At 38.4% G+C, this 25187-nt stretch overlaps 1 protein-coding gene across 2 annotated transcripts in view; it reads left to right on the plus strand.

The window, feature by feature from the left end:
• LOC120779375 (45 kDa calcium-binding protein) overlaps positions 1 to 25187 on the plus strand; it is a 70489-nt gene that overhangs the window by 39039 nt on the left and 6263 nt on the right. Inside the window, exons 2-3 of one of the 2 annotated variants that reach the window (XM_040111573.1) lie at positions 4929 to 5304; positions 14593 to 15738. In XM_040111573.1, the coding sequence (XP_039967507.1) occupies positions 15095 to 15738 (644 nt within the window). In that variant the 5' untranslated portion in view covers positions 4929 to 5304; positions 14593 to 15094. The remainder of the gene's footprint in view (positions 1 to 4928; positions 5305 to 14592; positions 15739 to 25187) is intronic. The other variant, XM_040111576.1, reaches the window with a different exon arrangement.

Here is a 25187-nt window from a genome sequence, read left to right on the forward strand (position 1 = left end):
TTTTGAACATTTCTGAACTTAATAAGTGAAAAAATATATTTTAGCTATAAATTTTTAGTTAAGCTTTAAAAATAAAATTTTTGCCCTTACTACAGTTAACAAAGTGTCCAAACTTTCAAAAGATTCGTAAAAAGCAAGCCATTTCTTTGGAAATAAAATTAAAAATCTTCGACTGTCTGGCAAGAGGTGAATGTTCAACATATGTGGGCAAGGCTTTTCTTAAATGAAGCTACTGGACCATTAAGAAAAATGAGAATGAAATACGAAAATCTGTCATCAGTTCATCAAAACATAGTTCCAAAGCATCGTCATACATTGGAGATGAAGTGTTAGCAAAAATGGAAAAATGTGTTGTGTTTTGGATTGAGGATTTGTTGCAAAAAAGAGTTGCATTATAAAGCAGAAGTCACTACGAATTTATAAGCAACTGCAGATATCGGAGACATCAACAAGTCGTCAAGATAAGAGCAAGGAATTTTCTGCTAGTGATGGATGGCTAACAAGACTTCTTAAAAGAAACGCATTTCATAATTTAAAAATTAAAGGAGAAATCTCATCATCAGATGAAAAGGCAGCTAAAACCTTTCCAGCAGAACTAGCCAGAATAATTGAAGATGGGGCTATGTCTCCAACCAAACTTTCAATGCCGATGAAACGGGTTTGTTCTGGAAAAAACGCCTTCCAGAACTTTTATAGCAAAATCCGAAAAAATTGCTAGTGGTTTTAAAGTTGCTAAAGATCGGGTAACATTTTTATTGTGTAGCAACGCTTCTGGTGACAAAATTTTAAAGCCTCTTTTAATTAACCGATCATTAAGGCCACGTGCTTTGAGAGGAAAAAACATTCAACAGTTGGAGGACGAATAAAAAGGCCTGGATGACAGCAGGTCTATTTACGGAATGGTTTGAAGAATGTTTTGTTCCTGAAGTTAAAATATATATGGAACAGCAATGTCTTGATTTTAAAGTGCTTTTGTTCACAGATAATGCGCCAAGTCATCCCGTTTTAGAGCATTCAAATGTACAGCAATATCTTTGCCACCTAATACCACTTCCTTGATTCAACCATTAGCTCAGGGTATAATTGCTACGTTTAAGCTTTATTATATTCAACGAGCATTCCAACATATTTTAGATGCAACAGAGAAGGACAATCGTTGATGCATAGAAAAAATATTCTATTTTGAATTGCATTACTTATGCTTCAATGGCCAAAGAAAAGTGAAGGTCATCAACATTAAATTCCTGCTGGAAATCACTTTGGCCAGAATGCGCAAAGAGTGGTACCTCAGTTCCCCAAGCATCGGTGGGGACTTGTAAAATTGTAGCCTTGGTACACGAAATCGGAGGAGAAGGATTTGAGGACCTACAGATTGAAGAAGTCGACGAATTAATGATAAATAAACCTCTAGATGATGATTGTTTGATTGAATTAATAACAGCAAAACAAAGAACAATAATAGCGATAATGATGAGGCGATCGAAATATGTCAACTGCTAGTTTAATTGATGACGGTCTAATATTTGGTAAAAGTATGGTGAATCATTTCTTAAAAAAGTTCCTAATATGGAACGTGCACGGAAATTCGAACGAGATATTAATAACACTGTGGAACATTTTTGGGATTATTGTCGGGGGGGTGAGAAATTCCAAGTCAGAGTGATGGTACTAGGTCAGTATAGTAAAACCCTCAAAGGGTTTGGCGTTCGTATGTGTCAGTTTTTTTTATGACCTTTTAAATTTTTTCTTGATGTTTTTTCGCTTAGTTGTAACATTTTGGCAAAAACGTAGTTTAACATAACTCGCGAACCACTATTATCTATTTTTCCAATCCATTAGACGGTTGTAGCAGCTTTTACACACTATATTTGGTACCCAATTTTCGTTCACTATAACATTTAAAAGGTCATAAAAAAAAACTTGAATATACGAACGCCAAACCCTTTGAGGGTTTTACTATACTGACCTAGTACCATCACCCTGACTTGGAATTTCTCACCCCCCAGATTAGCTGTTGTACTGTGTAATTGATTTTTTAAAATGTAAATTTACAAAATTATTATTCAAAGTGTTAGTAACTATGATGAATCAATCTAAGATTACATTTCTATACTATTGCAACATATCATCCGGTTGTATGTATCACCTAAAAATAACCGTTATAGGGTTATGTATATATAAATGATCAGGATGAAAAGACGAGTAGAAATTCGAGTGACTGTCTGTCTGCCCATCCGTCGGTCCATTCCAGCAAGCTGTAATTTGAGCAAAAATTGAGATATCTGAGTGAAATTTTGCACACATGTTCCTGGCAAAGAAGCAAGGTGGAGTTCATTGATAGAAACTTATAAAGTGCCATAACTAAGCACTTAATTTAACTACAGAACTGTAATTTGGCACAAAGGATCACAGTGGTAAAGGGCAAAATTGGCTACAAATAGTGACAATGTGAAAATGGATGAAATCGGACCATAATCCCGATCACTTTTCATATATTGATATTGTTAAAAACTACTAAAAGTGCGATAAATCAGTAACAGTTAATTCGAGATAGTATGAGGCGCCTCAATAGGGGCCGCGGCAAAAACTGAACAACGGGCGTAGCACCGCCCACTTTTAGTTGAAATGACATAAGGGCCGACCGATGCAAGCAAATGGACAACAATCACGACTACTTCCCATATAAACATTTTTTAAATTCCATCTGATTGTTTCCTTTCAATATAAAAATGAAGAGAAAATAACAAATAGAAATAACGGTATAAAAATAATGCCTTTAGCGTATGCCACCTTGTGACCAAAAATTGTTCAAATCCACCAAACACTGTTCACGCCCTAGGTACCGAATATTTGGACCCCGTTTTATTTTTTCCCTGACAATAGTATGTCTGTGTGTTGAGTTGAATCGTTCATAATTCCATTAACTTCTATATACCCAATACAACGATTTTCGAAATTCCGGGTGGCTTCATACCGCATAAGTCGGCTAATATGTTCGTTATCTTAGTAAAATTGAGAGGGCATGTTTAAGTGCTAACAGTGTACCTTTGTGCTTAAAAGGATAAAATTGGACGAAATTTAACCTAGCTCCCTTATAACTAACATAAATATTAATTTCGGATGACTTAACTCCATATTGTTGGTAATGGTATGTGAGGTTTCTTAATGAATCTCAAGGAGCATTTTATTAGTAAATATAACCGGGTCAATAGTTACCATATACTAGTTACATTTGTTTGGTATAATCATTTTCCTTTTTTTAACAAACCTTATTTATATATATGTGACCTGGTCTACGAAAAGGGAGCTAACGTGCGAAAACTAGTTTTCTGGGAAAAGCTGTTAAAAATAATCGTCAGTTTCTCGTTATCTCATTAATTGTTCTCCTTTTTTTTGACACATAAGCCCCTTTTTCGTAGACCAGGTCACATATATTATACTAGAGGACCCGTCCACGCTTCACTGTGGCCGATACATACCTTGATAATAAAACTACTACCAACTATATGTTTTCTATTAGTTGGATTATAACTATTAGTTAATGAGATATAGCATTTTTGTGAAGTTAGATTTGTGTTAGTTTATAATTAAAATATTTGCTAAGCTGGAAACAGGCGGAATGAGCACCGAGGACAATGATGCTCTAAAGAGGCGAAAACTCTGTGCAAAGTGGGTGCCTCGCAAGTTCATAATCCAACAAAAACAACGAATAACTCATTCTGAGGAGTGTTTCAGTGCTCTTTAATCGTAATAAAACAGAATTCTTGCGTTAGTGTGTGACAATAGAAACATAGCTCCATCAATTCCCACTGGAGTCCAATCGATAGTCATTCTAGTGGACTCCACATGATGAACCGGCTCTAAAGCGTGGAAATACGAAAAAGTCGGCTGGGAAGGTTATGAAATCAGTCTTTTGTGAGGCACGTCAACGACTGGTTACTGAGCCAGTTATAATCTATTCCACTGCGTATTTGGTTGCAGTTATTTTCTACTATTCCAAATACTTAGCAATTGTATTATTTTTGAGGAAGCATCTGTTTAAAATTGTATGCATATATTCAAATGATTTCTACAAACATGAATTTTGAACAAATGCTTGTTATTTGAAATATAATTTTTGTATTTATGAGTTGTATTAAATTTGGACATACAGAGATAAAAGGTATCCTATGTCCTTACCCTGGTTCTAAGCTACTTCCCCACCAATTTTTAGCCGTTCTTCAGCTATAAATGGTGTAACTAACAACAACTTTCTTTTATATATGTATATAGATATATATAAGTGCTTGGATTCCGATCCTTTGGATATCGTCCTGCACCTTAAGATATTTCCCTGACTTTGATTCTTCCAAGTTGCTAGAGTATAAATGTTTGGTTGCATCCGAACTTAGCCTTTCCTTACTTGTTTCTAATTATGTTAGCTCTCTCAGTAGTTAAAGCCTATAAATATTACGGTGAGGTGTCTGTGCCAAATAAATTGCACATTTACATATTTTCTCTCATATTAATCCTTCAGCATGTTTCGGCAAGGTCTCAAGAGGATTTTGATATAACAGCTACAATAAAGATGCTGACTGCTTTCCATAAGCATAGTTTTTTTTTAAAAGAATCTTAAACAGATTATCAGATATCTTCAAAGCTGAGATTTGAGCCTATAACGTACAACATTCAGGAGTGTGGATGTGGGTTCTAGGCCACTATAACTTTGTATGTGGCAGCCATTAAAATGAAAACACTTTCAACACTTTACTCCTCTTTCAAAACTTTCTATAAAAACAAACTATAATTACTCTATTAGAATGTTTTATTCTTGAGATACATATGTATATATACATACATACATATTATATAGGCTTTACTGTCTTTCAGTTATATAACATAACATCAAATAACACAAACAAAATAACTTTTGTTTTTGATATTTTCAGTTTGTCACACTGTAAGCGCTGAAGCCAAAATTTAAACCAGTTGTAAAACAAGTCATTTATACAATTCAACAAAGCAACAACAAAACATACGTGAACTCTAATAAACTAGCGAAGAACGCAACAACAATAACAATAGAAAACGTGCATAACACAAATAGACATCCAACGAAAAAAGAAAAGTGCAGAAAAAACGAAAACTGACGAAAATAGCGAACCAAAAGACAAAAGTCTAAGTCGCGCAAACAAAAATTGAAAGACCTCACATACCAAAATAAATTTAGACTGAAACCTTTTTTTGTAGCCAGGCCAAGCTAAGCCGAAAGCAACGAAAAAATTCACAAAAAAAGAGGGCAACAAAATTGCAAGTGCATAAATGGTAAGCATGAGCATGCACGTGGCGGTGGGCGGAGGTAAGTGAGCGGTGTGACAGGGGCAACTTGCAGAGCGCGAGTTAAAAGTGAACGTTAAGGTGGACTCAAGCGTCGGCTCTGCGGATTTCGTTGGTTTATTTTCTTATGGCGCAACCAGAGTGGAGAGCAGTGACAAAAAACTGGTTTAGCAAGCGGCTGGAGAACTTCGAGTTGAAAAAAGACAAGAAAACAGCTAAGACAAAGCGCTAGTAAACACAACAATAGTGGCGGTAAGCAAGCATCAAGTTAATACAAGAAATACAACAACAACAACAACAACAACTACGACAGACACGCGTAAAAACCATGAATTACATGAAATATATGTAAATGCTAAGTCGAGGCGGCTGCAGTGAGTGTTGTCTGTTGTCTGTTGTAAACAACAAGAAGAAATATACGGGCACCACACATAACTCGTGAGCCACAACCAGCCAAGAGGCAAGCAAAAAGCCAAAAGAAAATCAAAGAGTTATACAAGCGATAAGGCAACGCCAGCAACACCAGCAACAACAGCGAAAGAGCATGAGTTAAACCAGCTGCAACAACCACAACAAACGACTCAATAGCAGCGGCGGCGCAGGCAGCAACAATCTCGAGCGCCATTGAGGCCACAAATTCATACATATGCGCATATACATAGCGCACACACACACAGAAGTCAGCCAGTAAGTTATCGAGCGAGTTGGCGTGCGGGCGCGTGCAAATGTCGCGGCGCAACTTGAATTCGTCAGCCGTCAGTCGTCAGTCGAGCGTTGTGGGACAGTGAGTAAGCGAGTGCATAACAACAACAACAATGGCAACAAGCACGACAAACCACTAGACACAATTATAAAACATTTGTACCGCATTTAGTTTTGTGTGTTTTAAGGCATTGAAAGTGAATTACGGCGTCAATTGTTGCTGGAGCAGCTGCCAAGGGTTGCTGATGAGTGTATATTTAAATGCTAAGAACAACATAAATAAATAATAAAACGCGCCAGTTGCTCGGCATTCTGCACCGCGGCAGGAGCAGCAGCAGGAGCAGGAACTACACAACACACACACACACACACACAATTGTGTGCGGCCGGCAATTGTTTGTGCGAAGTGCTTATGGGATGCGAGAAAGGCTGTTAAAACGTTTCAATGGCGCACACTTAAGAGTGATACAAGCAACAAAAATAACAATAACAAAAACCAAAGTGTTTTCATTTCATATACGTGTATATAATAAGTGTGTAAGTGTATGTGTGCGACAACTGTAAAAGCAAGAGTGCTTTAAGTGCAGCTATTAGCGCAGCGTATAAAAAGTTTCGCAATAATAAATACGAGACGCTTTGTGAACGGTTCATGAAGTGACACTGTGCGACGATGGGCGTTTTATGAACTTAATTTTATGTTTTCTGGCCCCAGCAAGTAAAACTAACACTTGCATATACATACATACATACAATTTTTCTTGATTTATTAACTCTGTACCAACAATAATAATAATAATACCCAACGATTACCCTCCTCCCGCCCAACCGACGCGAGGGGCGCAATCCGCGAACGAGCGGAATTAGCCGAGTCATAAAAGGCAAGAGAGTTTTATGCGTTGCGATCTTAAGCTGCTCAGCTCCAGAAACAAAAATTTCAACAGCCGAAATTAAGAATTAGATTAAAGTTTATAATTATTAAATGTTACTTGTTAAGAGTAGATAAAATAATTTTTTTAATGGTAAAGAGTGAGTCTGCTAGATCAAATGTGCTGGAATGAGTATTGAAATCATGACATATACGGCGGAATGGTTCGTTTAACTCAAAATTTGTTCTAGAAAATTTTAAAAGTAAGGGTCTAAACTGCCTGGTAGGGCGAACGGGAACGTTAAAATTAATATCAGATAAGAGAGATGGGCTACAAACTGACCCATTCATGAGTTTTACAAGAAATATTATACCAAGCATCTCCCTACGACTAGCGAGTGTCGGGAGATTTATAAGTTTTAAACGGTTAATGTAAGGGGAAGATTTAAACTGGAATCCCAATGCAAATGATTTAAGGCAAAAAGTAAAAATGTTTTTGAACGGACTCTAACTTATCCGAATGGACTTGGTAACTAGGGTTCCAAACCACAGAAGCATACTCTAATATAGGCCTCACCAGAGATGTAAAAAGAATTTTTGTGGTAAGCGGATCTCTAAATTCTTTAGACCAACGTTTAACAAAACTAAGAGCGCCTTTAGCTTTAAAAACCGTGGAAGATACGTGAAGATTAAAATTGAGTTTGGGGTCCATAGTTACTCCCAGATCAACAAAACTGCATACTTGCTCCAACCTAAAGTTGTGTATTGCGTATGAGGTAGGGTCTACAGCTCTACGTGAAAAGCACATCGTTTTACATTTTTTAAGGTTCAATGGCATGTCATTTCTATCACACCAAGAAACTAGGTTGTTTAAGTCTGTTTGCAACTGACATCTTTCGCTGTTTGAAGTATATGTTTTAAAAAGTTTTACATCGTCAGCATATAATAAAACTTTTGAAAACTTAACAACAGATGATATGTCGTTAATAAATAACAAGAACAGAATTGGACCAAGATGGCTACCTTGAGGAACGCCTGAAGGAACATTGATTATGTCAGAAAAAGTATGTTTAAATATGACTTGTTGAATTCTATTACTAAGATAAGAACCAACCCATTTTAGAAATATTGGTTGAAAACCAAGAAGATCAAGTTTATTCAAAAGAATTGAATTGTTTACTTTATCAAAAGCTTTACTAAAATCTGTATATATAACATCAGTATTCTTATTCTCCCTAAAGCCCGTTGATACATGTGATACAAATTCAAGCAAATTAGTTGTGGTAGATTTCCCTTTACGAAAACCGTGCTGAGAACAAGAAATTAGTGGAGAGATCCGGAAGGTTATGTCGTCTGTTATAATTGCTGCAAAAAGTTTAGGTATTGCAGACAACTTTGCTATTCCCCTATAGTTTTCAATAGATGACCTAAATCCACTCTTATGCAAAGGAATTATAAATGACTTTTTCCATATGGATGGAAATAAGCCTTGCTTAAGAGATGAGTTAAATAGTTTTGTTAGGGGTTGGTATATATATTTGGCACATTTCTTAACAACAACGATTAGTTTACATTCTTCGTTTTCGACTTCATTTACTTAAATTTTATATGGTGACTGGTCAAGAGTTAACAATTTAGCATAAGAAAAATCTGGTATTGGAATAGATTGGGAAAAAATAACATTACTTTTTTCAGTTATAAACTAATTTGAGTAAAATTTGAAATAATATTCCTAAAACTCTGCTTTAGTGCTTAAAGTAAAGTTCGATTTCGGCCATAATTTTAAGGTATCTCTCGTAAAGGCATGTAAACTTAAGGTTCAACATCAAAGTTTCTGCAGAAAGCAGCGGCACTACGCTCGTTATAAAATAAGCGTCATTATCTTTTATTAAAGTCGAGCTCTATAGTTTAATTAGGCACAACGTTTAAGTGAATTATTATGTTTTTACAAATCTTTTTCAATACAACCATTTTACGAAAGTAGCAACGAACCGTTTCTACCCATCACAAGCTACATCAATATTTCCAAATTTTTAATCAAGATATCGTTTGCATAGTCATACGGATGAACATACAGATATATCGAAATCAATTCGCCTCAACATTCTGATGGTTTTGATATACATAACCCTATATCTTTTAAACTCGAAGAGAAGAGACTGTAGGTAGTTGATGGGAATGCTAACTGATGCCCGCAGGATGGGGCTGACAGATCGAGAAAACTGCAGGAAATGTCTAGAGCAGGGCACCAAGGAAACAAAGGAGTAACTCTTGTGCACTTGTCCCACATTGGCAAGACTACGCTGTAAGCATCTGAGGTCCCCACCATATGATACACTGGAGGAAGTATCAATAGTGAGGTCGTAGACTTTGTTAAAATTCACGTCAAGCGCAGGCATCCTAAAGGATGACAACTCCTCTTGGACCTAGCAACTGAACTACATCTGGTACCGCAGAGGATCAAAACTGGTCTATGCGTGACTTATTGGCCCACCTAACCCTACCTACATAGGTAGGTAGGTAGGTAGGAGTGCAGCTCTATCGGGCTCAATTAGCACTTGATGTGCCATTTTGATACACTATTCGTAGAACCTCCTGTATCTGCTATTACGTTTCACCTTCTCTCTCAAACCATTTTGAGGTTTCGATGAAACTACTTATGTCTGATATGCTTTTAGTCGAAATCCATTCAATTTTTGGTGCTGGATGGATTCCAAGGTTTTTGTGTCAGATCTGTGCTAGAGCTGGGCATTCACTGAGAAAGTGGAAAATTGTTTCCTTGTTCCCTGCTACTCCGCAGCCTCGGCAGATGTCGTTGTAGGGCATACCCATTTTGGACGCATGTTCCCCAAATGGCCAGTGCCCTGTTGTGGTAGCTGTTACTCTGTAGATGCTTTTTCTTGACCTATTTAATAAGTCGTTGGTTCTTTTCCTGTCATATGTTGGCCATAATTGTTTAGTTATGACGCATTTTGTAATGTTTTTCCACCTGTTATTTGCAACTTGTTGAAATTGTCTATTGATCTCTCCTTTGATCGATCCGGGCGGGCTTGGCTCCGCCTCGGATTCAGCTGAGGAAAGCTCCTGCCTTTGCCAACTCGTCGCTTATCCCCTTGTTGCATATACTTAGATTGCTATTCAGAATATACTCGTACTGAAAGAGTGACTCACCTCTGGTTTATACTGAAGCTACCCCATACGGTGTGCCTTGCGTTAGCATCACACCCTATCAGGACATCTTCCTTCCTGATCTCCTCTACTAGTCTGGTGAGCGGGGCCGGTGGTATGTCTTCATCATGGGCCAAGTAGGCCGAGACCAAGAAGAAGGGCTTTTCCTTCTGTTCCACCACTGTGATATCTGCTGTGCTGTAATTAGGACAAAGAAATGCATATATACTTCTATTGATAAGAATGCATGCCCTAGGTTTACCTCTGCTCCGTGTGTAAAACAGGTTATAGTTGCTGCTGTTTAGCCCTTTAATGGTATCTTCATTGACCCAGGGCTCCTGTACTAGGCTGATGTCTATGCCCCCTCGTTCATGAGGGTTGTCAGATTCGCTGTAGCACTCTTCGAGTGCTGCAGGTTTATCTACACGCATCTTAAGTTATTGGGCATCTCGGGTTTCTTCGATGCCCACAATCCTTAGCAACTGGCTGGCGTCGTCGACCTCTTCCGTGTCGTCTTCGTCAGCCGCTTTGTCGCCTTGGAAGATTTTTAGTCTGGCCTTGCGAATTCCGATGCTAATTTTGTAGTCAATTTTCTTGAGAGCCTCAATGGACTCATCGTATATGGCCACCAGTATTGGTCTACTTGCTTTATTCGCTTTTTCCTCCTTGATCAGCTGCCACTCATCTATACCAGGTATAGATTTGTTCTGCAGCTTTATGCACCTGAGGAGTTTTTTGCCTTGCTCCTCTGAGAATATGATGGCCACTTGCAGGCTATCCCGAGCTACATCGCAGAAATGCCTTGTCGTTGTTGTGCTGCTGTGATCACCTTCATTCCGCCTAGGTTTTTTGGCCAGAGTTTCTGGTATTTCTGTGATAGAGCGATTCCTTTTTTTGTGAAATGCTCTCTTGTTTGCTCTCTTCTAGAGGTTCTGATTGCTTCCTTTTTAGGTAGCTTACATATTCCTCTACTATTGTTTTGAGGCGCTTTGTTTCTGCCTCATCAACTGGGGTACCGGCTGCCTGGTCTTTGGCTATCTTCCTTAGTATTAATACTGCCCTCTGGTACCGGTTTTTCCTCAGCTGATTCTGGGATTTCTTGCACTTCTTTTTGTTTTCTTCTTTAGCTGCCAGTGCACTTTGGTTGATGCTCATAGCAGCTTTGGAAGTGGACGCTTCCTCCCTTAAATCTGCTGTTTTCACTGCTGTATCTACCGGTATACTTTGGTTGGTATGTCCGGCAGTCCTCTTACTCATCTCCTGGCTGGAGGCGAGTAATTCGTCCTCTTCGGATTCCGTAATGGGATTCCTGTAATTCATGTCCTTAGTCGTCGATGTGGTCGTCAATTTGGTTGTTATTGCGTTATTGTTTTCGTTCATTTTGGTCTCACGAGTAAGCCGGAAAGGGTTGGTCACTCGTACGCAAAGCCGATATGCGGAGAGAAGGCTTTTATACCTCCGACCTCACCCGGGCATCGGAAAGGACGGTTCGCGATCAGCTATTTATTACCACCCGCTGACCATTTAGCCCTCGGCACGGATACCTCGACACCTTGGCTTAGGGTGGGGTTGGTGCGGGTATCCCCATACTTCCACAATAGGAGATTGGCGTAAAACCTTGGGTTTATTCATCCATATCACTATTGTGCGAATTATGAGGTTCGTAAGATTAGAATGCGTCTCCTTTGGGATGCACACTTTACTCTTACTTAAGCCCCTTCGCCACGACAAGGCGACCAACTTGAAAGAGCAACCCGACCTATCTAGATTATTTTTAGGAGTTACATTTAACTATTAGGTGAACAAAACTACTAAATTTTTTATTCTGCTAGTCGAAAATTATTGAACAAGGCATTAGTCTACTCAGAACGTAATAATAATTAACATAAATAAAACTGAGCCCAATTATTTTTTTTTTTTGGTTCATAAAATGTGTTCCCTTAAATTATCAGCACTTGAGCACCTGTGCAACAATGAAGCATTTCTTGCGTGTGTTTAAGAGCACCTGCGACAGCCTAACAGTGACATGAGGTAGCCCAACTTGTTTTGTCCCATTACTTTTTTGGGAGTGTAACTGAAAAAGAAATGCATCAGTTTGTGATTTCGAACTTCTTTTGTATTAATCCATAGCTTCAAACTAAATAACTACAAAGTTTTTCAGCCCGAAATTTTTGGTATTACAGAAGGTACCAAGCGACACCACTAAGTCTATAAACCTTCCAGTGGACAACCAGGTGGCAATTAAGGTCAGCAGTATCACCTATACTATGTTTGACTGTGTTAGGTTATTACAGCAATTAATAACTGTACTCTTAGTGGTTAACTCGGTTAATATCATCATTATTCACCTAAGCTGCTCCAGACCAATCAGTTCCTTCAAGGGTTGCTTAAAGTAATGTACCGTAGAGGAACTTCTCAGATCTTAGAACAGTAGCAACGCAGTCTTGATTGTTAACAGACCAAAAAGGTTATACTTCTAGGCAAAACAGAACACAGATATATTGTAGGAGTCATTAAAAGGAAACTACCCTTAAGATCCCAGCTTTAGAAAATTGGAAGAGTGGATTCGGCTGAATGCAGAACTTGCCTAGAGGATGATGAGGCGCTGGAACATTATCTTTGGGAATGCTTTGCCGTCAGCCGGCTGAGACGGGATATCTTCTAGGGTCAAAAGGCTACAACTTATAAGACTTTGGACAACTGGGGTGGGAAAAATCATCCTTTTTACCAAATCCTCTTAATTTTTGGATAAGGCTTAATTTGGTTACCACCCGGGGTCACAATGTGTCCAATAATGGCATTAGTGCAGCCGACCGCGGTCTGGCGCTCTCGTGTCTCACTTTTAACCAACCAACCACAGTTTGATAAATTATTCCATAGAGATTAAGTTTGGATAGAAAATCGCACGTGGACTAGCTGCACTCCGGAGCGAGCAGATCTACTGCTACCTTAATAACTGCAACCTCGGCTTAGAAAACACTACAATGTCAGGAAGTCTGAAACTGGAGTTAATAGAGAACTCCTTCTCCAAGCTTTGACGTATCCGTAAAGATGCCCCTCTCCTCCAACGGCTTCTTCCCATCCATAGCTTCACCATCGTTATATGGGCAAAGAAGGAGCCGCCGTTCGGTTTAGCGACTCCATGATCTAAGTGAACCAGTATGAAGTAAAAGTGTTTGAGGACACAAATTCTCTGAGTCTAATAGCCACTTTCACAGCCATATACCTTCCGGCAATGCCTACGGGCACTAAGTTCAAAATGGCGTTAATTTCTATGGCTGGAATAGTGCACGACACATGCTGATGAGCGCTACCCGTTGAACGCTGTCGAGTTTCTTTGCAAGTTTAGTATTTTCCAGAGCTCTCCACCACATACGAGGTGTGTTCAAAAAGTATCGCGAATTTTGTGTTTTTTCAAAAATTATTTATTTATTCATGAATATCTATTTTGTCCCCTTCAAAGTAATCCCCTTGTGCCAACGGTTTTTCCAATCTTCGAAGCACTTCAAAAGATCATTTTCTTTTTATCTTCTTCAGGCCCTCCTTCGATGCTGTCTTTATTTCGTCAAGAGAAGCGTAACGTCGTCCTTTCATGGGCCCCTTCAGTTTAGGGAACAAGAAAAAGTCACAGGGGGCCAGATCTGGGGAATACGGTGGTTGCGGCATCATTAGTGTGTTGTTTTTGGCCAAAAAGTCGCGCACAAGCAATGATGTGTGAGCAGGGGCGTTATCGTGGTGCAAAAACCAATTTTTGTTCTTACACAAATCCGGGCGTTTCTGGCGGATTGCTTCGCGCAAATTGCGCATAACTTGCAGGTAATATTCCTTATTGACCGTTCTTCCCTGTGGCAAGAACTCATGATGCACCACGCCCCTGCAATCGAAGAAAACTATCAGCAAACTGTCGCAATATTTTTTGAACACACCTCGTAAAGACTCCACAGAACATGATCACTTTCGGTGAGAGACCCGACCTCTTGCGAATGGCTCCTCTACACCAGTATAGACTCTAGATACTCTATATCGAAAAAATAAGTTCAAGTTTCAGTAAATAAACAAAATAGCTGCATTTGGATTTCGAACAGTAGGTACTGATGAGGTTCGTCCGCTTGTTGGTTTAAACTAAAAAACAAACAGGAAAAAATAAAAAAAACTTTTTAGACTCTTAAAAAAAATGGAAGATAAAATTATACACTGAGGCCTTTGATCTGTTGTACCCTAACTTGCCACATATTGAAAAATAAAGAGGAAATAAATTCTAAAGTAAAAGCTTATTGGATTTCAACAACACAAACAACAACAGAAATTGTGAAAAAGTAAAATGTTAAAAAAAGGATAAATGCTGTAACAAGTGGCGGTCAAATAACTGAAAACCCGTACTACATGCGAACAATTGTGGCACAAACAACACTAACAACTCATGCGGCACGAAAGAGAACTTTTTGTGATTTTTGGAAGTTTTTGTTAAAGTGATTGCTGTGGCTTTTGTGATTTTCTTTCCGCCATAAATCACATTTTTCACAAAGCAACATCTTTTTCAGGGTTCACGCACAAAAACACACAACAACAACAAATACATACAAAATAAAAGAAGTGCGCCGATATTAAAAGCGACTGCAAAACAGTCAGAGCGCCACAGCGAGAGTGACAGTGACAGCTTTGTCACTAACTTTGCAAAAGCGTTGACGAACAACAACAACCAAAATAATGGTGAAGTGACACAAAAAGAGCACAATAAAAATATAACAACAAATAATAAGGCTCCAGCAGCGTCCTGCTGCGGCTAGGCTCGCAAGCGATTACAATAAAGAATGCGCAAAGCGCACAAAGACGAGAAAAATAATTAAAAATTTCACAAATTTCCCAGATAAAACAAGTGAAGTGCTACAAACTGTTGCAACAGCTGCAGCAACAACAAAAACAACAACAATATCACCACCGCTGCTACGTTCCATATCAGTCGCTGAGCGGCGAGCAAACCGTGCGGTCAGCCACTTCCAACAACAACAACATCAGAGTAGCAAAAACAATAGCACATTGACAATGTCACCACTTGTCAGCAAACTCAGCAAGACTTTCCGCTGGCTGCGCTGGTCCACCATTTGTGCCATACTCTTCTACATGTTCTTCATTGGACTGATACTGCACAGCACCACATACAAACTGCAGCACACGCTCAAATCGCGGGCGGGGAGCGGCGATGGCGGAGCGGCACAACAGGCAGGCGCGCTGCCACAACAAATGCTGGAATACTCAAACAAATATCCAATAGAAGCGAAAGCAGCAATACAACAACAAAGTAGGCTAACAAAAGAAGCGCTACAGCGAAGCGGACAAAAGAGTGTGGCCGAGAAGGTGGCAGTTTCGGCGGCGTTGCACGAGCAGTCGAGCGCAGCGAACGGAAATAATGTGCTGAAAACACCGCCGGAAGCTGTGTTGGCCACAACATTTCAACAACAAAATGCCCAGCAGCGCTTAAGTGGTGCTGGCAATGGGCTGGCGAAGCGAGCGGGCAGTGAGAAGAGTACAGCGGCGCGTGTTGCTGCCGTTGTGGTTAACAACGCGGCCGGCGGTGGTGTGAGCGTGGGTGGCGCGCGGCAAGGCGGTAAACCTAGCGAACCGGAAACTGTTATTTTAGCAGCGAGCTCCGTCAACGAGAAACAAATTCTCGAGAAAGCATTCAAACGGTAAGTACCTCCTTGTGGGGATCCATATCCTTAAGCATATCTATGTAGATAAACGTGCACGAAGCATTAACACGAAGGCGAGGCATTCAGCGCGCAATATTTCTTCTTTTCCTCTTTTATTTTTATTTGCTTGCCTATCCCCCAATGACACGGTGGGCAGTGTGGGAGAAAAAATAATTAATGGTCACTAAATGCCTTCATTAGTATGAGGGCGAAATAACTAAATCCGTATAAATTGTTGTGCAGAGTTTTGGTGGTTTTAAGCAAGCGCTAATGAGCAATGTGGAATAGCACAACTGGAGTGGTTTCAATGCACAGGCTACGGCCTAGAAATTTACGAATGTTCTTTCATTAGGTTAAGTTTGGATTAGACTGCCATTTCGTTAGAGGATAGACAAACGCACTTACACCACATTAAAATGGCTGGATGAGTAATATGGAGATTAAGCAGATGATGATAAGCAGGTCATAAGAACTCTCATTTTAGGCTTCCATATGAATGGATGTTCTTTTAAAGAAAAAACTCCAAAAGTTAAGTTCTTCTTATGCATTAATACATTAAATTACCGCATTTATTTTTTATCCATACCGTAGGTGGTACAAGTACTAGCACCAACAATCTCTGCTATAGCCTTCTCTGGTTCAAAGCAATATTGCTTGCACTGACAATTTGAAAAGCATTTTTTTGTGTTTACATAATCTTGTCTAACCATCCTTGATACACATAAATTAAACACAATTACACATAAATAATTATGTTCGCCTCTTCTTTTATGAAGTCAAAAACTTGTCTACCAACTCTGCTAAGTTAGAAGTTTTTAAGATGAGAGTTAAGGTTGTAGAAAATAAGAATGTTCCACATTTGTATTATAGACAAGTAAGGAAGGGCTAAGTTCGGGTGTCACCGAACATTTTATACTCTCGCATGATAAAGTGATAATCGAGATACCGTTATTAGCAACTTTATTGCGAGAGTATAAAAATGATGCCCTCTGAATTACATGAAAATATCTGAGAGATTTACCGATATTTTCGGTGAAAAATTAGGTTAGGTTAGGTTAGGCACTGAGTTCTTCGTATTCGATATCAGGGACCTTGAAAAGTTATAGTCCGATCACGACAATTTTTCCACAAGGGATACCTCAGCTCAAATACCGCATTTGTGTAAAGTTTTATTTTATTTATTTTATATATTATACAGAGAAGGCATCAGATGGAATTCAAAATAGCGTTGTTGTAAACCGATTTCACCCATATTTCGTACATGTTATCAGGGTGTTAAGTAAATATTATATACCGAATTTCATTGAAATCGGTATAGTAGTTCCTGAGATATGGTTTTTGGTCCATAAGTGGGCGACGCCACGCCCATTTTCAATTTTTAAAAAAAGCCTGGGTGCAGCTTCCTTCTGCCATTTATTCCGTAAAATTTAGTGTTTCTGACGTTTTTTGTTAGTCCGTTAACGCACTTTTAGTGATTTTCAACATAACCTTTGTATGGGAGGTGGGCGTGGTTATTATCCGATTTCTTCTATTTTTGAACTGTATATGGAAATGCCTGAAGAAACGACTCAATAGAGTTTGGCTGACATAGCTATATTAGTTTCCGAGAAATGTACAAAAAACTTAGGAGGGGGCGGGGCCATGCCCACTTTTCCAAAAAAATTACTTCCAAATATGCCCGTCCTTAATGCGATTCTTTGTGCCAAATTTCACTTTAATATCTTTATGTATGGCTTTATAAGTTTTCGGTTTCCGTCATTTTGTGGGCGTGGCAGAAGGCCGATTTTGCCCATCTTCGAACTTAACCTTCTTATGGAGCCAAGAAATACGTGTACCAAGTTTCATCATGATATCTCAATTTTTACTCAAGTTACATCTTGCACGGACGGGCGGACAGACGGACGGACGGACAGACAGACTCGTCACCCTGATCACTTTGGTATATCCTAACCCTATATCTAACTCTTTTAGTTTAAGGACTTTCAAACAACCGTTATGTGAACAAAACTATAATACTCTCCTTAGCAACTTTCTTGCGAGAGTATAAAAAAGAGAAGTTCGAAGATACTGACAGGAACAGCCTCTGGCAATTTTATTACTCCACTAGGTCTGCACCCGTGGCTCCACTGACGCATATTTTTATTAAATTGTTGTAAAACATAGCATGCACTCATCTCTAATTACGATTGAACTCTTTTTCAATGCTGTAGCTGTTTCGCTTTTTTTTATATTATGTGTTCGGTTCGGTTTTTTATGATACGTCGTGCGTATCTTCTTCTTCTTTAATGGCGTAAACAACGCTTATGCGGTTAAAGCCGAATTAACTACAGCGCGTCAGTCGTTTCTTCTTTTCGCTACTTGGCGCCAATTAGAGATTTCAAGTAGAGCCAGGACCTTCTCGCCCAGGTCTTTCCAACAGAGTGGAGGTCTTCCTCTTCCTCTGCTTCCCCCGGCGGGTACAGCGTCGAATACTTTCAGAGCTGGAGTGTTTTCGTCCTTTCGGACAACATGACTTAGCCAGCGTAGCCGCTGTCTTCAATTCGCTGAACTATGTCAATGTCATCGTATATCTCATACAGCTTATTGTTTGATCGAATGCGATATTCGCCGTGGCCAACGCGCAAAGGACCATAAATCTTTCGCAGAACCTTTCTCTCGAAAACTCGTAACGTCGACGCATCAGATGTTGTCATCGTTTATGCCTCTGAACCATATAGCAGGACCGAAATATTAAGTGACTTATAGAGTTTGGGTCTTGCTCGTCGAGAGGGGACTTTACTTCTCATTTGCCTACTCAGTCCAAAGTAGCACCTCTTGGCAAGAGTTATCCTTCGTTGGATTTTGAGGCTGACATTTTTGTTAGTGTTAATGCTGGTTCCAAGATAGACGAAATTATCTAGGACTTTGAAGTTATGACTGCCAACAGTAACGTGGGAGCCTAGTCCCGAGTTCGACATCTGTTTGTTTGATGACAGGAGATATTTCATCTTGCCTCGTTCAGTAGCAGACCAATTTGCTTCGCTTCCTTAACCAGTCTAGAGAAAACAGAACTAACCCTCGTATAAAAGATTTTACCTTCGCCTTGTCGGAAACCTCGCTCGGGCAATGAAACGAACCATCTTCTGTCGTTATGCTTTTACTACCCTTCAGCAGGCTGGAGAAGTGTTTCCTCCATAATTTTAATGTTGTCTGGGCATCGGTTACTATATCACTTTGGGGGGTTTTACAAGAGTATGCTCCGTTCTCGTTTGCAGCTGAACGTGAGGAGCTTAAAATGCCGTCCCACAGTTCCCTTATATCAAATATATATAGTATATATATAATTTATATGAGAAAGTTAGAGGAAGTGAAAAGATACTAATATTCATGTAACCTTAAGATTTATTTGAAATAATGGGTTGTCAAAAAAGTCTTGCGGTATTTTTATTGTTTTTTTTTATTGAAATTGAAATGAATTTTTGATGACTCATGCCCAGCTCTTGACCAATGCTACGGCTGCTACTATGCCGGTCTCTTTCGACCAATTCAAATTTCAGAAAACCTATAAGGTGTACCAAAAAATGATCTACATCACAAACCAGTAATACTGATATTCTCAACACTCTTGCGGAAGAGTGATAGTTGCATAAGCAGTTATCCTAAATAGTTTCATTGGTAATCACGTTATTCCCTTCCACGAACACTGAACTTTTGAATATGAATTTACATTTTTTCTTTACATGTGCTTTCTCAAATTATAAGAGATTTGGCAATTTTTAGAATTTCGTATTCGCTAATATACAAAAGGCCAGGTCGAATTTCCTGCATATTAAACATTAGTATATATGTGCGTATTTTTACGTTTTAATAAATATTTAATTTTCTCCGCAGTCAACTGCTTTAGATTAATGGATTTCGAAGTGAATATTATTATTCATCTCTCTGATAATAAAAAGGTTTAACTCCCAATATGTGGACTCAGCACTCAGTCATCGCATTTCGCTTTTTAATCGCTTCCTCAAATACCAAGCTGAACCAAAAAAAAACACAAAAACAAAAACTACGCTGGGGAATTAGCGGCAATAAGAACTGAGAAGCATTTCTGCTCAGCTTTAAAAATCGCTGAGGATGAGCTGAAATCGATGAACGCAAATTCCCTCGCACATCTGCGAGAGTGTGTGAGTGTGTTAGCATTCCCGTTAGTTGCCAGGTTTTTTTTTGCTATTACATTCCGCGGTTGCACACAACAACATGCCACACGAACTCCCAAAGTGATTTTGTTTTCTACACACACGCGGAGAGCCACATACACCAAGACACATAGACACAAACTGCCATTCAACTGGCAATATTTAGTCAGTTACGCAAACAGCGGGGGCGATGGAGTGCAGCGACTTTGCACTGCGGGTGTGAGCGCATAATTATTATGTCGTTTTTGCATCACACACACATATAAACACTTACACAGGCGAAATGTGATTATGCAAGGAAATTGAAGCACATTCTGACATACAAACACAGCCATATGAACGCTTCACAACAACGTATGTATGGGTGTGATGTTTTAATCCGCAATTTTGGCGTACACGGCGTATGAGTAACCGCATTCAGACTTATCAAATCCATGTGTACTCGAATATATACATACATAAAGATATTATTTGCGTGCCGCGGCCACATTTTTAGCATTCCCATTATGTTTTTGCATTTTACATTTTCTACACTCTCGCCATTCACACCACACGGCGCCACGCTGATTCGAATTCCCATGCAGCTGCCGTGTAAACGCTAAATGCTAAAAGGAATTAAAATTTAATTTGTTCCACAAAAGCCGCAAGTTTGTAAACTGCAACACGGCCATACAAAGGAAATATTAAAAATGTTAATAATAAAGATATTTTCGTGCGCAACGCGCCGGTCGCCTCCAGCGCTTGTGCCGCACTAAATTTTTTTGCATCACCGAATGACCTTAAAAGCGCACGAGCATATTTTAATCAGCGCCGAAATGCAATTATGCGCTTACAAATGAATAGTCAAAAGCTTGCAGTTAATAGCTGAATAACAGTTTGCAATAATCTATTTCACGGGGTATTCTAGGCTAGAGGCCTGAATTTCGAGCATTTTTGCCGCTAAAAAAATATTTTTACATGCCATTAAAGAGTATGGGTTGTTGAAATAAAGCGTGGCGAAGAGGGTGTCACAAATTCCATTAATCAGGTAATTGAAAATATAAGGAGGCTAGACTCTCAATCAATTACATGTGATTACGGTGGGAGATTACGAACTGAAAACAGAATTTAAAGCAAATTAGCTACTTTTCAGTATTAGATCGATTTTTTAGTCATCTTTAAACATTTCTGTATTTTCTAAAACAGTAAAAACAAAACAAACGTAATTTTCAGCGACACCGAAGCTATAGCAATCCTCATAGCTTCATTTCTTTTATCAAATATTTATATTATACTCCATAGCAAGAAGTTGAATACAAATTCAACATTCTACATTCAATAAAAGAATTTTTGACAATCATATTTGGAATCTTTTTAACTTTTTTTTAAAGAGCATTGACTCACGTAGTAGCAATACTCGTTTTTGCTTCATGTCCGAGATATTTATATACAAATATATTGGGTAGACGAAAAAGTGTTTTCGTATTTCTAATCACACTTCAACTTATTTTTTTATACTTATATTTTATATAATGCACTTTAATGGAGGCCACGGTTCTTCACTTTGAATTTAGCATCGATCGGACGCGTTTATTATCGGAGCTCTCTAGCGAGAAATATTTCATTGGAAACGATGAAGTACATATGTGCGTACTATGTCAAACTGATCCTTCCTAAAATAATAATAATAATACAATTGTTAAATATTTGGAATAGTAGAATAGAACTGCAACCAAATACACAGTGCGATAGATTATAATTGGCTCAGTAATCAGTCTATGAATATTATACCAGGTGCAACCCAAAAGACTGATGTTATAACCTTGCCAGCTGACTTTTTCGTCTTTCCACGCTTGAAGACCGGTTCATAATGTGCAGTCCACTATAATGTCTATTTCTATTGTCACACACCGACACAAAAATTCGGTTTTATTGCGATTAAAGAGCACTCAAACACTCCTCAGAATCAGCAATTCGTTGTTTTTGTTAGATTATGAACTTGCGAGGCACCCACTTTGCACAGAGCTTTCGCCTCTTTAGGGCGTCCACTGCCATTGTTCCCGGTGCTTATTTCGCCTCTTTCCAACATAGAAAATCTCTTTTCAACGGTTTCCCTGGTGCAGATCCCAAATTCATCAATATTTTCTCTAAAAAAGCAATGCTTTATTAACACACGAAATGCTTTTATGATCAATTTTTTTTGTAAACTAACCCATGTTACTACGCAAAAATGCTATATCTCATTAACTAATAGTTATAATCTAACTAATAGAAAAAATATAGATGATAGTAGTAGTATTATCTATGGATCACCCAAAGTAAAGCGTGGACGTGTCCTCTATTGTGATATAAATTAGATAGGTGGTATATATGAGAGATGACGGACGAACAGACAGTCACCCGTAAATCGTCTTATCATCCCGATCGTTTATAATTAGATATAAATATATATATATTACCCTATATATATCTTAAATCTAAGTAATACAAACAAGCTTTAGGTGAGCAATCAATGTTAGTGTTATTTATTTCCTCTTAGCCTTCTCCGATCAGTATTAGAAAGATTCCTTTTCATCATAACGAAATGTGAAAGTTTTTCCAGACACGTGGAGCAGCATTTCTATTCTTGCAGTTCAAATATTTTTACTGCTGCGCCTGCTGTGTACTCTCGCTTCCGTTCACCGGAAATTACTGCGAGAACGATACCAGATTTAGTATAAAATAAAGGCTGATCCGTTTCGAGGTTCTCTACTATTTTAAGGAAAAAACACAGAAATTTCAAATTTAATGGTGAATATTTACTGGATATTTTGCTCCAAGGCCTAAATCGAAGCGGGATTGTCCGCATAGACTTTAAACTATAGAAATCCTCACGGGAAAAGGTCTAACGGTGTGATATCACGCGATCATGGTGGCCAATCGACCGGCTCAAAACGTGAAATTATCTGCTGACCGAAGTGTTCTCTCAATAAATCCATTGATTGATGCGATGTGTGGGAAGTGGCGCCGTCTTGTTGAAACCAAATGTCACCGAAATCACCCGTCACCGGTTATCGTAATGCGATTACGGTCGCCATTGACGGTTACGCTCTCACCGACATCATTTTTGAAGAAATATGGACCGCTGATTCCACTGGCCTACAAACCACGTCGAATCGTTGTTTTTTCTGGATGAAATGGCAGAGCCCATAGAGCGTCTATGGCACTTGGAAAGGTCGAGTGGCTTCAGTTCTTGCATAAGCTGTATTTTATACGCTTTCAATTTAAGATCTCGACGTAAAATGCCAAGTCGTTTCATACGTCAGTCCAAAGAGCTGCGAGTTATTTCATAACTCTTATTTATTACTCACAGTATAATAGTTATTAATAATTAGTAAGTTTTTCATAACTCTTATGCAATGAGAATTGAAGAGAGTTAAACTTGAGTTTTTGATCATTTGCTTATAACTCTTACAATCCCTGATTGGCATTCTTTTTGTGTGGACTGTTGTTATCTGTTCGAAATGAAGTCGAATAGGTATGTTCGAAAAATGATACCACAATAAATAAGAAACGAATAAGTTCAAAATAAGTAGCAACATGTTGCAAAAGTATGAATAGAAGATTCAGTTTTTATAATGTGAAAATATTTTTAATATTTTACTATTTTGAGTAATGAAATAAAGTATGTGAACAGAGTTTATTAAGTTTGCACTAAGTTTGTAACCTTCGAGACCCTGTAAAATATACAGCCATGGTCACGCAAATAGCACACTTAGTCATAAGAAGCAACAAGCGTTTATACAATTGACAAAAATCTTTAAAAAAGTAAAAAGAGCTTAAAATATGATTACTTGGTTATTAATTTATCCATTTAAATGAAAAAAAGGCAAATAATAATTCACAAATAATTAGTATTAATTGAAAAACTTGAACTCCCTCTAAAATGGCTTGGTCACTCAAATAGTACATTTTACCAAACCTGCAAAAATCAGATGAAATTTAATCAAAGAATCGGTGCCACAATATGCTTACATTTCTAATAATAGATGCTATATTCCTGACTTTCAATTACAACATCATACCTGCGTACCATATTTTCTACGAGCTTCTCTTACCTCTTCTTTGAGATGGAGTACCAAGCTTCCTTAATACCTTCCCATAAATCCTCAAAATTTTAGAAATGTTTAGCAGTAATTTAAAGTTTAACATCGCTCCATAAGTTTTCTAATCGGTTAAGGTCAGAACTTAGCGCTGGCTAATCCGAAACATTTCTTTTTTCTTTCTTAAGACAATTCTTTGTGACCTTCGCTGTGTGCTTAGGGTCATTATCCTGCGTAAGAGTCAAGTGAAAGAGCGTGCATTGAAAGTAAGTTGTTCCATTTCTTTCGTTTCTTACTATGTCTAAATATTAATACCGATTAATTTTCCCCTTAATGGGAATAATTTGGCCCTTGCCATGCCAGGAAAAGGCACCCCATATCATCATATTTCCGACTGCGTATTTTATCGTCTTTTTTTTTACCTTTAGGACGATAAACAGTACTTTTCCCATCAGAACCATCTCATTAATTTTCGATTCATCCGTCGATAGTAAATTTTTCCAAAAAATAAAGTCTTTAAACACATGGGGATTTCGCTGAACATAGCCGATTCTGGATGTGCCGCTTTGACAGATGTGGTTTTTTTCGACTCAGGCGCCCAAAATGTTGTGCCTCATTTAAATGTCTTCCAACAGTCTTCCGTGATATATTTAATCCATATTCTTCATTGATTTCCTGCATTATTTGTCATAAAGACTTAAAAGGGCCGGCCTTAGTTTTCCAGACTATGGCTCTATCTTCAGTAATTATTGTCTTTCGCAATGGTTGTACGAGTAGTTGTTTTTTGTTTTTGGTAACATAGATCTCAATAGCTTTTATGCGTTTAAAACCATTATAAACAATTTTCCGGGAATAATTCAATAAAACATCAATTTCTACAACAGTTTTCCCGGATTTCTTCATATTGTACATAATGCGTCATTTTTCAGGACTACGGTGCTTATCACGGGCCCTTTTCACTCGAATCACTTTATCGTAGACAACTGGAATTAGTAATCCCTGATAAACTTTTGCAAACAAATCTTCACTTTCTAAAAAATGTGCTATTTGGGTGACCAAGGCATTTTATTTGAAGTCATAACTTCATGGAATTTGACATGGGTTATTGTCTAAGGCAACGGTGTTATCTCCGAAGAAATTATTCAGAACGAGTCAATATAGCATATAATTGTCATACAAAGTGACCAATCAAAATCAAGTTCTTGTGTGGAAACTT

This window comes from Bactrocera tryoni, chromosome 1 (genome assembly GCF_016617805.1).
Source record: "Bactrocera tryoni isolate S06 chromosome 1, CSIRO_BtryS06_freeze2, whole genome shotgun sequence".
Lineage (NCBI taxonomy): Eukaryota > Metazoa > Arthropoda > Insecta > Diptera > Tephritidae > Bactrocera > Bactrocera tryoni.